This window comes from Rhinolophus sinicus, linkage group LG13 (genome assembly GCF_036562045.2).
Source record: "Rhinolophus sinicus isolate RSC01 linkage group LG13, ASM3656204v1, whole genome shotgun sequence".
Classification (NCBI taxonomy): Eukaryota; Metazoa; Chordata; class Mammalia; order Chiroptera; family Rhinolophidae; genus Rhinolophus; species Rhinolophus sinicus.
Window position 1 is genome coordinate 34,524,301 of NC_133762.1, and position 12,502 is coordinate 34,536,802.

At 43.2% G+C, this 12,502-nt stretch overlaps 1 protein-coding gene across 3 annotated transcripts in view; it reads right to left on the minus strand.

Annotated features, from left to right (window-relative positions):
- CTNNBL1 (catenin beta like 1) overlaps positions 1 to 12,502 on the minus strand; it is a 144,274-nt gene that overhangs the window by 74,995 nt on the left and 56,777 nt on the right. For all 3 annotated transcript variants that reach the window (XM_019750234.2, XM_074318346.1, XM_074318347.1), the window contains 5 exons: positions 10,244 to 10,337; positions 7,524 to 7,615; positions 1,917 to 1,989; positions 1,621 to 1,679; positions 3 to 151 (listed from right to left, as the gene is read on the minus strand). In XM_019750234.2, the coding sequence (XP_019605793.2) occupies positions 3 to 151; positions 1,621 to 1,679; positions 1,917 to 1,989; positions 7,524 to 7,615; positions 10,244 to 10,337 (467 nt within the window). The remainder of the gene's footprint in view (positions 1 to 2; positions 152 to 1,620; positions 1,680 to 1,916; positions 1,990 to 7,523; positions 7,616 to 10,243; positions 10,338 to 12,502) is intronic.

The window sequence follows — 12,502 nt, forward strand, 5'->3', positions numbered from 1 at the left end:
ACCTGAGCATGAGATTCATCAGCTGGAGACCTTCACCCTTCAGGAAGCGCTCACGATTGGAACTGAGCATGAGGCAGGAACAGAGTGAATCAAACAAGTTCTCCATCATCTCCTGCTCCTCAGCCGTGCTGGGATTGTGTCTTTTAAACACCTGTCAAGCAAAGACATCAGAAAGCACAAAACTGTAAGAGGATGTCTTTTCATCAGCCAGCACCCAACAATTTCCAAAGCCGGCCTGGCACGATAACCCCACGGTTGAAACAGAAGCTTACCAAATAAAATTCTCATCAGTTTTCATGTTATAGAATCTGGCCTTTCTGATGCACGGGTATTAAATAAATGGCTATCAGTTCATGCGAAAAACCAAAACACTCCACTGACCACTGGGGCCAAGGGTGATTGATTCATAGTTCCAAAGAGGGAGATTAAAAAACAAAACATCAAAAACCCTTTTACTGTGAGCTATAACACAAATATAGACAGAGAAAACGCCATAAAAGACATGCACAGCTAAATGAATAAGATGACCATCCCTGAAATCACCATCTTAGCCAAGAAACATCTTTTCCAGTTACCCCCAAATCCCTCCACTTGCCCAACCCAACCACAATCCATTTTTGCCCTTCTAAAACATCCCACAGTCCAGAAGGAAGAGTTTCCTAACCATGAGGGCTACTGAATTGCCTCACACAGCAGCTGTGGCTCTAAGTCATGGGAACAGTTTAAAGCACAAATTCTGCCCTTGCCAGAGATCCGCGCGTATATGGCAGGCTAAGAGGAAAGCCTGTTTACAGTATACGCATACCCATACAGTCTACTATAAAATGATCAATACTCTTGCTGGAACAGGACTAAGCACCTTCCCAGAACTGAAAACAGATTCACATTTCAAAGCTCTATTTTGGGGGGTGGAGGCCAAGCCACTCAGACTGCTGGCACCAAGACGGAAGCTGTATGCAAACCGACATCTCAGACACTCCCAACACTCTCGAGATTTTACCCAACTGATCTATTTTCAGTCCTGTTTTTGGAACAGCACAGATGAGATTTGTTCGAAGGAATCTGAACAGCATTTTCAGAATGCCAGCAGAACATTCCAACTGGATTTACAGTTCTTACAATGACCAAATGGTGATTTCCGATTTCTCATCACAGCCCCCAGGACTACACCCTTCCCCGTCCTCCTCCGTGACCTCTCCCCCACTGCATTGGAACTTGCATTCCTGGAGCTTATCACGATCCTAAATGAATAAACTCCATTTTAGGGGCAGACTGAAAGGAAGGAAGTGAATAGTGTTGGGAGTGGGGCAACTGCCAATAATTTGGTCTTCTTGGCCCCAATACATACACTGAAGCAGGAAGCATACCTCTTTTGGGCTCACAAATATCAGAAGACCAAGACAGTTCATACCAGATACACAGTGGGATCTGGTCACAAAGAGCAAATGATGGAGGACGAGAGGCAAACCACATAACCTCCAGTGCAACCTCAAACCTGCCAACATGCTCCAAAGGCCTTGCATCACATGGCTTATTCCTTCACACAATTTCCAGCTCCACCTCCCATTTAAAGCAGGCCATGTATCTTCATGGCAGACAGGAAGCATAAGAATTACTCACGGATAACTGCTGAAGAAGCACATCGATTCCATCCAGCTCCCCAAGCAATTCCCTGTTTTCTAAAAGGGGAAAAAAATAGAGGAAGAAAAAAAATGAAGCTAACTGTCAGATTTTACAGCCGTCTAACACTGATACATCAGCAAACAAAATCAATACAGCTTGACAGAGTACAAAAGCTGCACAGAGAGCGCGAGGGAGAGCAAGGGGATGCCAAAGGCAAGAGAGCTTGCTGTCATGATCTGAAACAAGCCTGGTTCCTATCCTAACAGAATATCAATACTGAGAGGGAGTCTCACCATCATTGTCCTGGAGCAATATGGCCAGCACTTCACTGCAATACAGTTTGTTGGCATCGAAAGGCATCTTTGCCTGTGGGGAAATAGCAGAAATGAGAAAAAATGGGAAGGGGCCTTGCATCTCTCTCCAGGACGAATTTTTCACAAGTATTAGGATGTGAGCTAGAGAAAAGTAGAAGTTAGAAAGGGAAACGGCAGGTTACGGGTTAAAAAAAAAAAAGTCTGCCTCTGCGCTTGCTCTAGAGATAAGACTCAAGTACTACACAGTAAAACCATAAATGGCAGATGAACACAATGGCTCTCACAGTCCCAAGTATGAATGTCACCTCCTCTGTGAAGCCTTCCCAGATTCCCCATTGGGAGGCCAGAGACCACTGCGTGGCACATAGTACACACTCAAATGTGAACTAGATGAATGATTGAAAGTGTTGAATTTTTAAGACTAAAATCCATCACGAAGCTTTGTTCACAAGTTATAATCATAAAAGGAGGCTCTAAATTAGCTGATCCATCAGAAAAGCTGAAAACGAAGCAACTCAGTATTTAGATTAGGTGACTGTATTTATAACAAAGTAGTTCCTTTGGATTTTTTTTAATGCTGAAAATTTAATTTGAAATCATAAACCTATCTGCTTGCGTGCCATAATCTGCCTACTATTTAAAAAGGAAACCACATTAAATATGCAGAAATGTGTTAATATTTTAACACCCAAATTACTCCCCACAACTCTTTCCCTGCTGCATCCTCACGAGGCTCCTTGGAGTTTCAGAGGGGACACATCGACTGCAGAGATTATCTTTCACGGCCGTCCCCACTGTTACTGTAGTAGTGAGACTCGGATCTCTCGCCTCACCCTTAACTATGTCCCTTGGATAAAGATGCAGCGAGGAGCAAACCTCATCGATGTGTTTGTATTTAACGCACCCTCGATCCTTAAAATGCAGGCACATAGACGACAGCGGCTAATCAGCAGCAGCCTTGCTACCTCTCCAGGTTTTTGAAATGACAAATAATTTCTGTACCTGGAAAGGATAGGGGAAGTGTTTATCTTGGAGCTGGCACCTCCATCACCTTAGCACCAGTCACAGTTCTGTTTGGACATTGATTTTGTACTTAAGAAGGAAGAGTGGCCCCTAATGAAGCAACACCCAGCATCTTTTGTTTTCTGCACACGTCCTCCTTGTCAGACCTAAGTGCCCCCCACCGGGTTTCAGAAGGCTGACCAGGTATGACCCATCTTAGATTAAAAGATCTGTAAACGCAAGGTCTTACGTGTGCTGACTGCAAGGTATGCTCCCTGGGCAAGCTTGAGGCCTTGTTTCAAGAAATTCAGTTTATAACAGCCAGGGTTTAAATGCAATCTGTGGCATGTTTCACTTTAAGTAAAACAGTTTTACAAAAACTCAAAACAAAAGTGAAACCCCAGGGGTAAGCATATCTATCACCATCGAGGATTTGCTAATACAACTACTTACTCAAATTATTGAAGTTACGAGTATTGCTATTTAAAATTATTTAAGCCACACCAACTTATACGCAGCCTTCCAAGGGTCAGGGTTCTTTCGGAAACAAGATACACTTAACTGAAAGAAGCCAAAAGACATCAGACCACTAGAGCAATAGCCTTTTTCCGTGGTTCCCATGCCTCTTGTCCTTTATTTGACTTTATAAACTCCTGTCTCCAAGGTAGGGGACAGATTTTCTCTTTTTCAACAAATATTTATCGGGTACCTACTATATATACGCTATATGCAAGACAAAGAACTGAATGTGACAGCAAACAGAGGAGAATTTGACAGGAACGTTGTACATGGTTATCGCATTAAAAAAATTACACTGAATTAAAAATAATTTTATCAAGTAATAAAGTCACATCACAAAAAAGGACACGAATCTGGGACCAGACACACCCAGGTTTGACTCATTAGCATGTACCTCCTATGCGGCACAAAGTCTGCAGTTCCCAAACTGTGTGCCAAGGTATCACACAGGTTGAACCTGGGGCATCATATTGAATTCATAGGGGCCCCATTTTCAGGTTCCGAGGAAAGCACAGTGACATGTGACATCAGCTGAACACTGCATTAACTACTTAGCTCCAGGTACATTTCTTTTCATGACATCCTATCTTTATGAAACTGGGTTTTGATGGTTGCTGTGACAAAAGAACTGTGTGAAAAATCAATGTGGAATAGGAATGAGGGTGGTGGTATTCAATCTGATTGCAAGGTTTTAGAAGCTGTGCAGAACTCAGAAGGCACACACTTCCGGTAGTAGGTAACTGTGATACTGAAGAATGAAACAGAAATATATTTTCTTTTAAGCCATGTGCATTATTTTCTCAAATGGCTACTAAATTGTTTGGACCTCACTACTTAACACATGGGACTGCTATGTCCTTTATAGCATAAGGACGCTACAAAAGCAAAATTACTGAGACACAAATGGCACCCTGAACTGAGAATGGGCATCTATGACCCAAGAAACATTTCTTAGTCCCAGGTTTCCTTATCTGCAAAATGCAAATAATAAAATAACATCTTCTTTGGGGAGTTACTATGACTTAAATAAGATAATACGAAGTACCTACCACATAGTAGGCCAAATTACTCTGCTGCTCTAACTCAATTTCTCTTATGCTAAGTGAAAATAAGTTTCCTCATGAGGTGGATGCATTAAATAAATCAGCATATACATAACAGGCAGCCAACAGCGGCGTTCCCTTCTACTGAGAATTCCTGATTCCCCCAGAAAATCTCCAGCTTGTGCCACGTGACATTTCAAGGAGTTTCCAAATTGTTCAAAGTAAATTTTTAAAAATCAAAATGATAATGTCGTCACCCTTTTTTCTCAAACTATAGGTTCTTTGATTGGAAAACTGGCATGGAGGAAGACTCTAATCAGAAAGTCAAAATGAGGAGGCCCCCTAACTGCCCACCACTGAGCGCTGCAAGGCTTCAGAGCATGAAAGGGGTGTCAGCTGGGAAGCAGCCTGGCAAGAGGGGGAGGCTTCGGAGACGCCCAGGCCCAGCTGTCGCAGGCTCTCCCATGCACTTCCCGTGGGCTTTGGGCAAGGCGCTTACTTCCCTTCTCTGGGATTCTTTCCTCATCTGCAAACTGCGGAGAGCAGCACCCACTTCGAGAGTTGTTTGTGAGGACCAGAAATACTCTATGTAAGGGATCTAGAATAACACTTTGCACACAATAAACGGCCAATACAGGACATTCGCATTGGAGCGGGAAAATGTAGTGGTGCTGGTGAGGACGATGACGATGACACCCAAATATTTTAATCTGGTGGAAAAAATAAAGAAACTGAGCGAGGGGGGAAGGAAGGAGACTAATCTTTCACGTCTAGCCAAAGACAAAAGTCATCAAGGAAGTTGTATTTCTATTTAAATCTCCGCCAGACATGACAGCCTCCAAGCTTGCAAAATACCAAACTACCAAAGTCCGAGGACGTTTAATCACAACTAGGAAGAAGGAGGACTCATAGAGCAGATACAGTCTCTTAGATTTGGCAAAGTTAACCAACCGTACTTGAAACTTCTGGGGCTCTCTTTTATCCAGGAGCCTGTGATCCTAAATCTTCCAGCTGTCAGAATAATTACAGAGTTAAGTATAGGTTTGCACTCAGTACGTACTAGCCTGGAATAAAATTAAACGTCACCTTTTTGGGAGCTGCCGCTTTTTAAAAAAGTACAGAACAATTATGCTACCACCCATGGCCAGAAGCTGCAGGTGACTTCTGCGGCTCACCTCTGGTACCTGGAACACGTCGGGCAGCCCTGACAATTGTCAGTGCAGACTGTGCCCTGCGAAGTCCAAACTCCTGGTCATGAGAGGCTAAGGGCTTAGCTTCAACCAGGTGTGCATGTTGTATAACGTAGCAATTCTCAGTTCATTTGTTTTTTTTCAGCTCATGTGTTGAATAGTGCAACTGTTTCTTGAAGCACTGATTTAACTGGGAAACAAAAGGGAATCTGAATTTTGTTTCTTTAGAAAAGGAAAAATGAAACGTTTGGTTTTGGTGTTACTTTCAATGGTACATGATCTCCTAATAAGTCTGCATTCCCTGTTAAAAAATAAACCGTGTGGCCATGTCTCTCACACTACTGTTACGTGCTTACCTGCTAAACCATTTAATGCAATCATCTGCAACGGGAGGCATCCTCATTAGCACAAATTAGTGAGGTTTCATTTGGTGGATGAAGAAATCCATGAGTATCTCTATACAGTACTAGGCTACCCATACAAAAAGGAGACTCACCAGTGTGCTACTCATTTAAGAATTATTCAAGGGCTACGAAATAAACAGGGGATGATCAGTTAAATAGCAAGGTTTTATTAAGCAATGTAAACCTAAATAATCTCAGGCGTAAAACACAGGTTGCCGGCTCCGCCATAAACCGGGCAGATTCAGCGGGTCCAGTGGTGTGGATGCAAGAATGTGCATTTCTAACAAGCTGCCAGGTAATTCTGACACACTGGGTTCGGAATCACACCTTGAGAACGACTGGGAGGAGACGACAATCTGGTGGAGACTCAGTCCTCGTTCTTAAGGAGTGCAAGGCTCATTGGAGAAAGACAATGGGCACACAACATAGAATGAAAGCCTACCAGGTGGTGAAGAAAACTTGTTCCAAAGGGTAAGTGTCACACAGTTGTGGGTCTGCATTAGAAGCCAGATCTGCTAACTCCCACAAGAGAACCAGTAGGAATAAAGGAAAATGGTTGATACTCAGAAAAGAAAGATGGCACTATGGGCTGGGGGCAAAGTTGTGCTATGGAAAGGGTGTGTGAAGGAAGTCTGGGGGTTTGGGTGTTGATTCTAGCTCTATCGTTAACCGCTATATGAATTTGGGCAAGGCACTTAAATCTCTACAGGTCTCGATTTTTCACTTTTTTAAATCTGCAATAGAACTTACAAATTTCCTTTCAGTTCTAAAAATGATGGAGTCGACATGGAAGAGTAAGGGTGTGAGCTGGTTAATGAAGGGTGTGTATACTTTAGAACTACACGAGAAAGACAGGAGTCGTTCTGCTGGAGGGAGGAGCATGAACAAAGACAAATACAGAGGTCAGAATAATCTGGACCTTCGCAGAGCAGGGGGTAGATAAAAGACATGTCTGAAAGGTAATGAGACCAATGTTCCACAACTAAGAAATGGAGGGGTCAGACCAGGCCGGGTTAAGGGGCTTTAAAAAATATTGTGTATTTCTATTTATGAAACTCTCCCATATACACACAGAGAATTTCTGGAAGGACAGATGAAATATATTAACAGTGGCTGCCTCTGGGAGGTGGAACTGGAAGGAATCAGCAGAGGGGAACTTCTACTTTCAGTTTAATATCTTTTGTATCACATGAATTTGCTTGTATTTACATGTTTGTATTATTTGAAGAAGTATTAAAGGCTATTTTTAAAAACACCTTCTTTTAAAACAACAAACAAAAGAGGAAAAACAAAGAAAGAGGCAAGAGGTACCAAAGATTCCCAAACTAGATCATATAGCCCGGGTATAACAATCTATGCCAACGCCCAGCATGAGCCTTGCCCAGAGTAAAGAGAGGTTTGAGCTGCCTCCCACGAAGCCAAACTTACCTTCAGCCTCTTCAGCAGCCACTGCAGAAGACCCTGCTGGGCAGCCTCTGTACACATCTCGGGCCGGAACTCAGCCATGTTTTCCACAATAGCTGAAGGGAGACAGACACCAGTCATCTGGGAAGGCAACTCTGTTCCATCTGCAACAAGCCTCTTCCCATGACAGGCATTTAATTCCTCTTCCCACCTCCCTGTATTGCCCTTAGCCAGATGCTGTGTTGTCATTTTTAGATTAACCAGGGAGATGCTACGGGTTTTTTTCTTCAAGCGATGACACAAGAAAGTTCGTAACGGAAAATGATGAAATTCACAAAAGGAATAAAGTGAAAGATTTTCTGTGCTAACAGGGAACAACCCTAGAGCAGAACACACAAAAGGACAGACATCTACCTAAGACCTTCTTGGTCCTCACGGTACTGGAGTCCCAGAGACCTATGACTGGAGAGGCAGGGGTCTAGACAGAAGCCTTAGGAAAAAAATCAAGTGATGATGAATTCTGAGTCTCTTCCTTTCCTGATTTTCGGTTCCCTTTGTCTGGACTGCAAGGGAAGCACGCATGCTCTTCTTAACTGAACAAAACAACGTGCTTAGACAGAAAAGGCCATGCTGGCAGGGGTAACTGTCAGGTATCAGAATCAAACATAATTGATCCTGCCATCTCCTCCAACAGCCAAAATTGCTGCTTAATAGTGAAATTAAAATTTAGGAGGCCAAAAAAAAAAAAAAAAAAAGAAAAGTTACTGCATGACTATGACACCAAAAAGGTGGTATATTTTTAAAGAAATCACTTATAGTCCCATTCTAATACAGCCAACGCTTTCATTTCCTTCAGGGCCCCGCTGCTCCACATCCCAGGATATGTAATTATAAAGCAGACAGAGTTCTGTGTTCTCTGAGCACAACGCCCAGAACACATCGGATCTGAGTTCTGAAGGAGAAAGGGCTGAAGAAATCACCTCACCTCCTATCTCCTTCCTCATTCCTTTGCCCACGTCAGTCTCGCCAATGGCAAGTTCGAGAATGACCGGCAGCCCCCTCAGGGAGTGGAACACAAAGCTTTGGGAGCAGAGCAGCCGCGAGACCCCTGAGATGAAGATCATCACGACACCTTAAATTATTTTCTCACGTAATCTAAGAAAATGAACTCATTCATTTTAATCAAGCCATTCTGCTTCTTCTGCTTATACTTTCGATGGCTTCCTGGTGCCCACTAGAATAAAATCCAGACATCTTACCATGGTTTACAAGGTCTTCCATAATCTGGACAAATTTACCTTCTCCGGTCCTATCTCCCACCACTCCTACCTCCCACTGCTCCAGTCCATTTCCATAATACTCCTTCCCCACGGCCCTGGCCCATTCATGGCTCTGCAAACGCTACTCCCCTGCCTGAGGGACCATCTCACAGTCCTGTCAAAATGCACCTGCCTTCACATGCCGCCCCAGTGGCCCCTCCTCTTCACTTCCAGAGTACTCTCCACCGACTCCCATTACGCCATGTGTCACCCTATGTTATCTTTCCCATCAGTTGGCCTCTGAAGAAGGAGAACCAGGCTTAATTTATCTTTAATCCGCACCAGGGCCCAGCACAGCGCCTGACAGACATTGGGTGCTCGAGAAGGGAGAGACAGTGAGCCTCCTGAGCTGTGGGTAGGTGAGCGCGCTGCAACTAGACAGATCTCTACAAATTGCCAGGCAGGTGCTTTTTCCATGACATGCGGCCCTTTTCATCAACATCAGGTAAGACTTTTGATAAGCTTTCCAGTCAGCAAAATTCAGCGTTAGGCTAATAGATGGCAATGCCAAATTCTGGCTGTAAACTACAGCCAGCCCCCAAATTACAGATTATATTGTGTTCTCTTTCCTCTCCCTCCCTAGGTGCTACGTCTTCCTCCTTCTTGGTGATACTCCTCACAGAAAAGCATATAAAACTGTAAGAGAAATCTGTGGCGGACACAGAGGTACTGAGAGAAAATCTAATCTCATCAAAATTTCTGCTTCTGCTGGGCCTCGTTCATTTCTCAAGCTCTGCTTACAGATATGTCACCTATGGTTTTATACGACAGCGACTGATGATAAAGAGGACTACCCAAAAGCACAATTTTAAACAGGCTATTGGTTCGGCAACTTTATAGGGGGAAAGACTGGGGCGATTCAAAGAGGAGTGTAGGAGGGGAAATACTGCAGAGGAATCCACTTCAATGAACATATGATGAAAGGGCAGCCAAGTTAACGGCAATATTTCTTCTTGCAGCTGACATGGCAAACTACACACAAGAAGAGAAAGAAATGTTACCTCTTTTTCAAATAAAAAGCCCTCTAAAGATACACAGTTGTTCAAAAGTTTGTAGTTCCACTGAAGGGAAGTGGAAAGGAAAACCAATATAAGGGGATTAAAAAATTGCAGAATATTCAACGTTCCCAAAGCAAAAAAAAAAAAAGCACGCTACACAGATTTCATCCTAACTTTTGGAGGCCAGAGCCTGCTAAAAGGAGCCAGTGGTTTTGGTCCAGGAAGGTGAATTTCTGCTTTTACGACTTGCAAGCCCAACCAAAGCTGTAGTTACATGAAATTTACACAAGGTCTTTGTTTCTGAAAAAGCAGTTTGGGAGCAGAAGGGAAAAACACTTCTGTGGACTCAGGAAGGAGGAAGGGACACAAGCACCAAGCCCCAAACAAACACAGAGACTTGGGGGGCACTGGACATGCTTCCCCTCACCCAGAGTGTTGTGGACGCCGTCTGCCTCTTCTTTCACGGACTCGTCCAGGCGCTCCAGATTCTGCACGAGCAGCGCAACCACCTGCCCATCCACCTGCAGCCACAGGAAAGCAAAAGGACAGACGGATACGTGTTACAACTCAGTCCCTAAAATGTTCCCATTGCTGTACTGGCTTCTCTATTGAATAAACAAAGTAAACCATCAGCCACCCACGGTTTACAATGTGCTCTCCCGTCCAATTGTGTCCAATTGTCTCCGTTGGGCCTTGAAGTGGGTCTGAGGCCAGGGAAAGGCAGGAATCGTTATCCCTACCTTAACACTGAAGCTGAAGGAGACAAAGTAAAATTCAAGGGTACAAAGTGAGAGAGTGACAGGATTAGTACACTTGAACCCACACCTTCTGAAATTAAGTCCAGTGTTCTTTCTACTTTTCTGTGGCACTGTTTTTTAAAAACCTTATATAAATGCCATCTTAAAGTCAGGTCAACAGATCAGTCAAGTCAAAAGCGGGCCTGTAGACCACGGCACAGAGAGATGTTTAGTTGGTAAGTTTACCAGCCACTCTTTACACTGGCCTCAAAATTTAGGGTTCAACTCAAAACATTCCTAACTTTCCATGCTAAGCTTTTATGAAATGATTACTTCTGATAAATTTTTAACTCCTTCTTAAAAAGAGTAGTAACATAATAAAATGCCTTATGTTTATATTATATTTAGTGCATAAAAGAAAAAGCAACTCTATGTCTCTCATTTAATTTGATTCACACAACACTTTACAGGAAACTCTCAGTAGCCACATCGAATAGTCAAGAGATTAGTGATTTAGCCACGACCACACAGCTGCTGAGCAAAAACCAAGCTTCCTTCTTAGGTGAAAGAATGCTTATACTACTCCACACTACCTTCTGGCATAATGTAGGGAGACTGTTCTCTGGGTAACCCTAAGGCACACCAAGGAAGGTAACTAAGGAAACACCTAATAATCAAGACGTGATTCTCTCTCTGGTAACACATTTCTAAGTAGTAGCCAATAACTGAACCTGTATCGGAAGGTAAGACCTGCTGTATACCTGTGCTGTATACGCTCTCTCACTGTCTCAGTTCCCTCACTAGGAAGTGGAAATAAGTTGTAAAGATTCAATGAAAATATGCGGCATGCCTTACCCTGAGTCTGGTTCAAAAATCAAGGAGGGAGTTAGAATCCAGCACTTTACACCTTCTGATACCTGGTTATTCACTAGTCGTATCTCCCAGGGGCTAAGAAAAACTCACACTCTTTGAAGGCAGGCACACCTTCACTCACCTTGATAAACTCTTCAAAGTCTATACATAGCAGACACTCAGTAAATTTTGCTAAATTTAAATAAACTGATGAAACACTTTATGTACTGTAATCAGATCTTTAATATATTGCTCCATTTACTCTCATGTAAGCCTCACAATTTTGCAGGTGAGAAAACAAACGTCCAGAGAGGTTAATTAGCCTGGCCAAAGTCACACAGCGTGTGGCAGAAATGACCGACGCTGGGACTCTATTTTTCCCCATCATACCTTATCACTTTGGCAAGGGGAGAGAAGAGAGAGAAGACAGGCGAGAGCAGGAAATGATCTCATTCAACTGACACTAACAGCACTTGTACATAAGGCACTCTACAGGCACAATGCAAACTGAGGCTGAGGATGGAACAATGGGGAAGAGAGATGGATCTTGAAATAAGGCCTCTTTACTTTTCTTTGTGAAACTTAAGAGAAGCATCTGGGTGCGGGGAAAGCTGAAGTACTGACTAATTTGTGATACCTGAGTCACAAATGAAGTAGATTTTTCTAGGCTCTCCTTTAGGACCTGGTGAGGAACAATGAAAAACCACCAGCTGCGTATTGGAGGGGATACTAATACCAAAATTGAGAGCATCCATAAATACAAGGAGCTGTTTACAACCCTTGTATACGAAGGAGATATACAACCTTGCTCTCAAATCTCACAGCTAGCAAAAGCTTCACCAAAGAAATCCACTGCAATGTTTTCTTTAATTAATTGGACAATTTGGGTATGTGAGAGAAAGCAGAAAAACATCTGGGGGGAAAATATGAACCATGTCACAGTTTGTTTTTCCCCTAAATCACCCTGATTGACTTATAATCTCCCTGAATCCTGAAGCAGCAGACTTTGCAACTCCACTGGGTATCACATTGTCAGGTCTGCAAACTGCTTCACCAGTTCCAACTGCTTCGTGCTGCTTTATCTGCATTATTTGTTC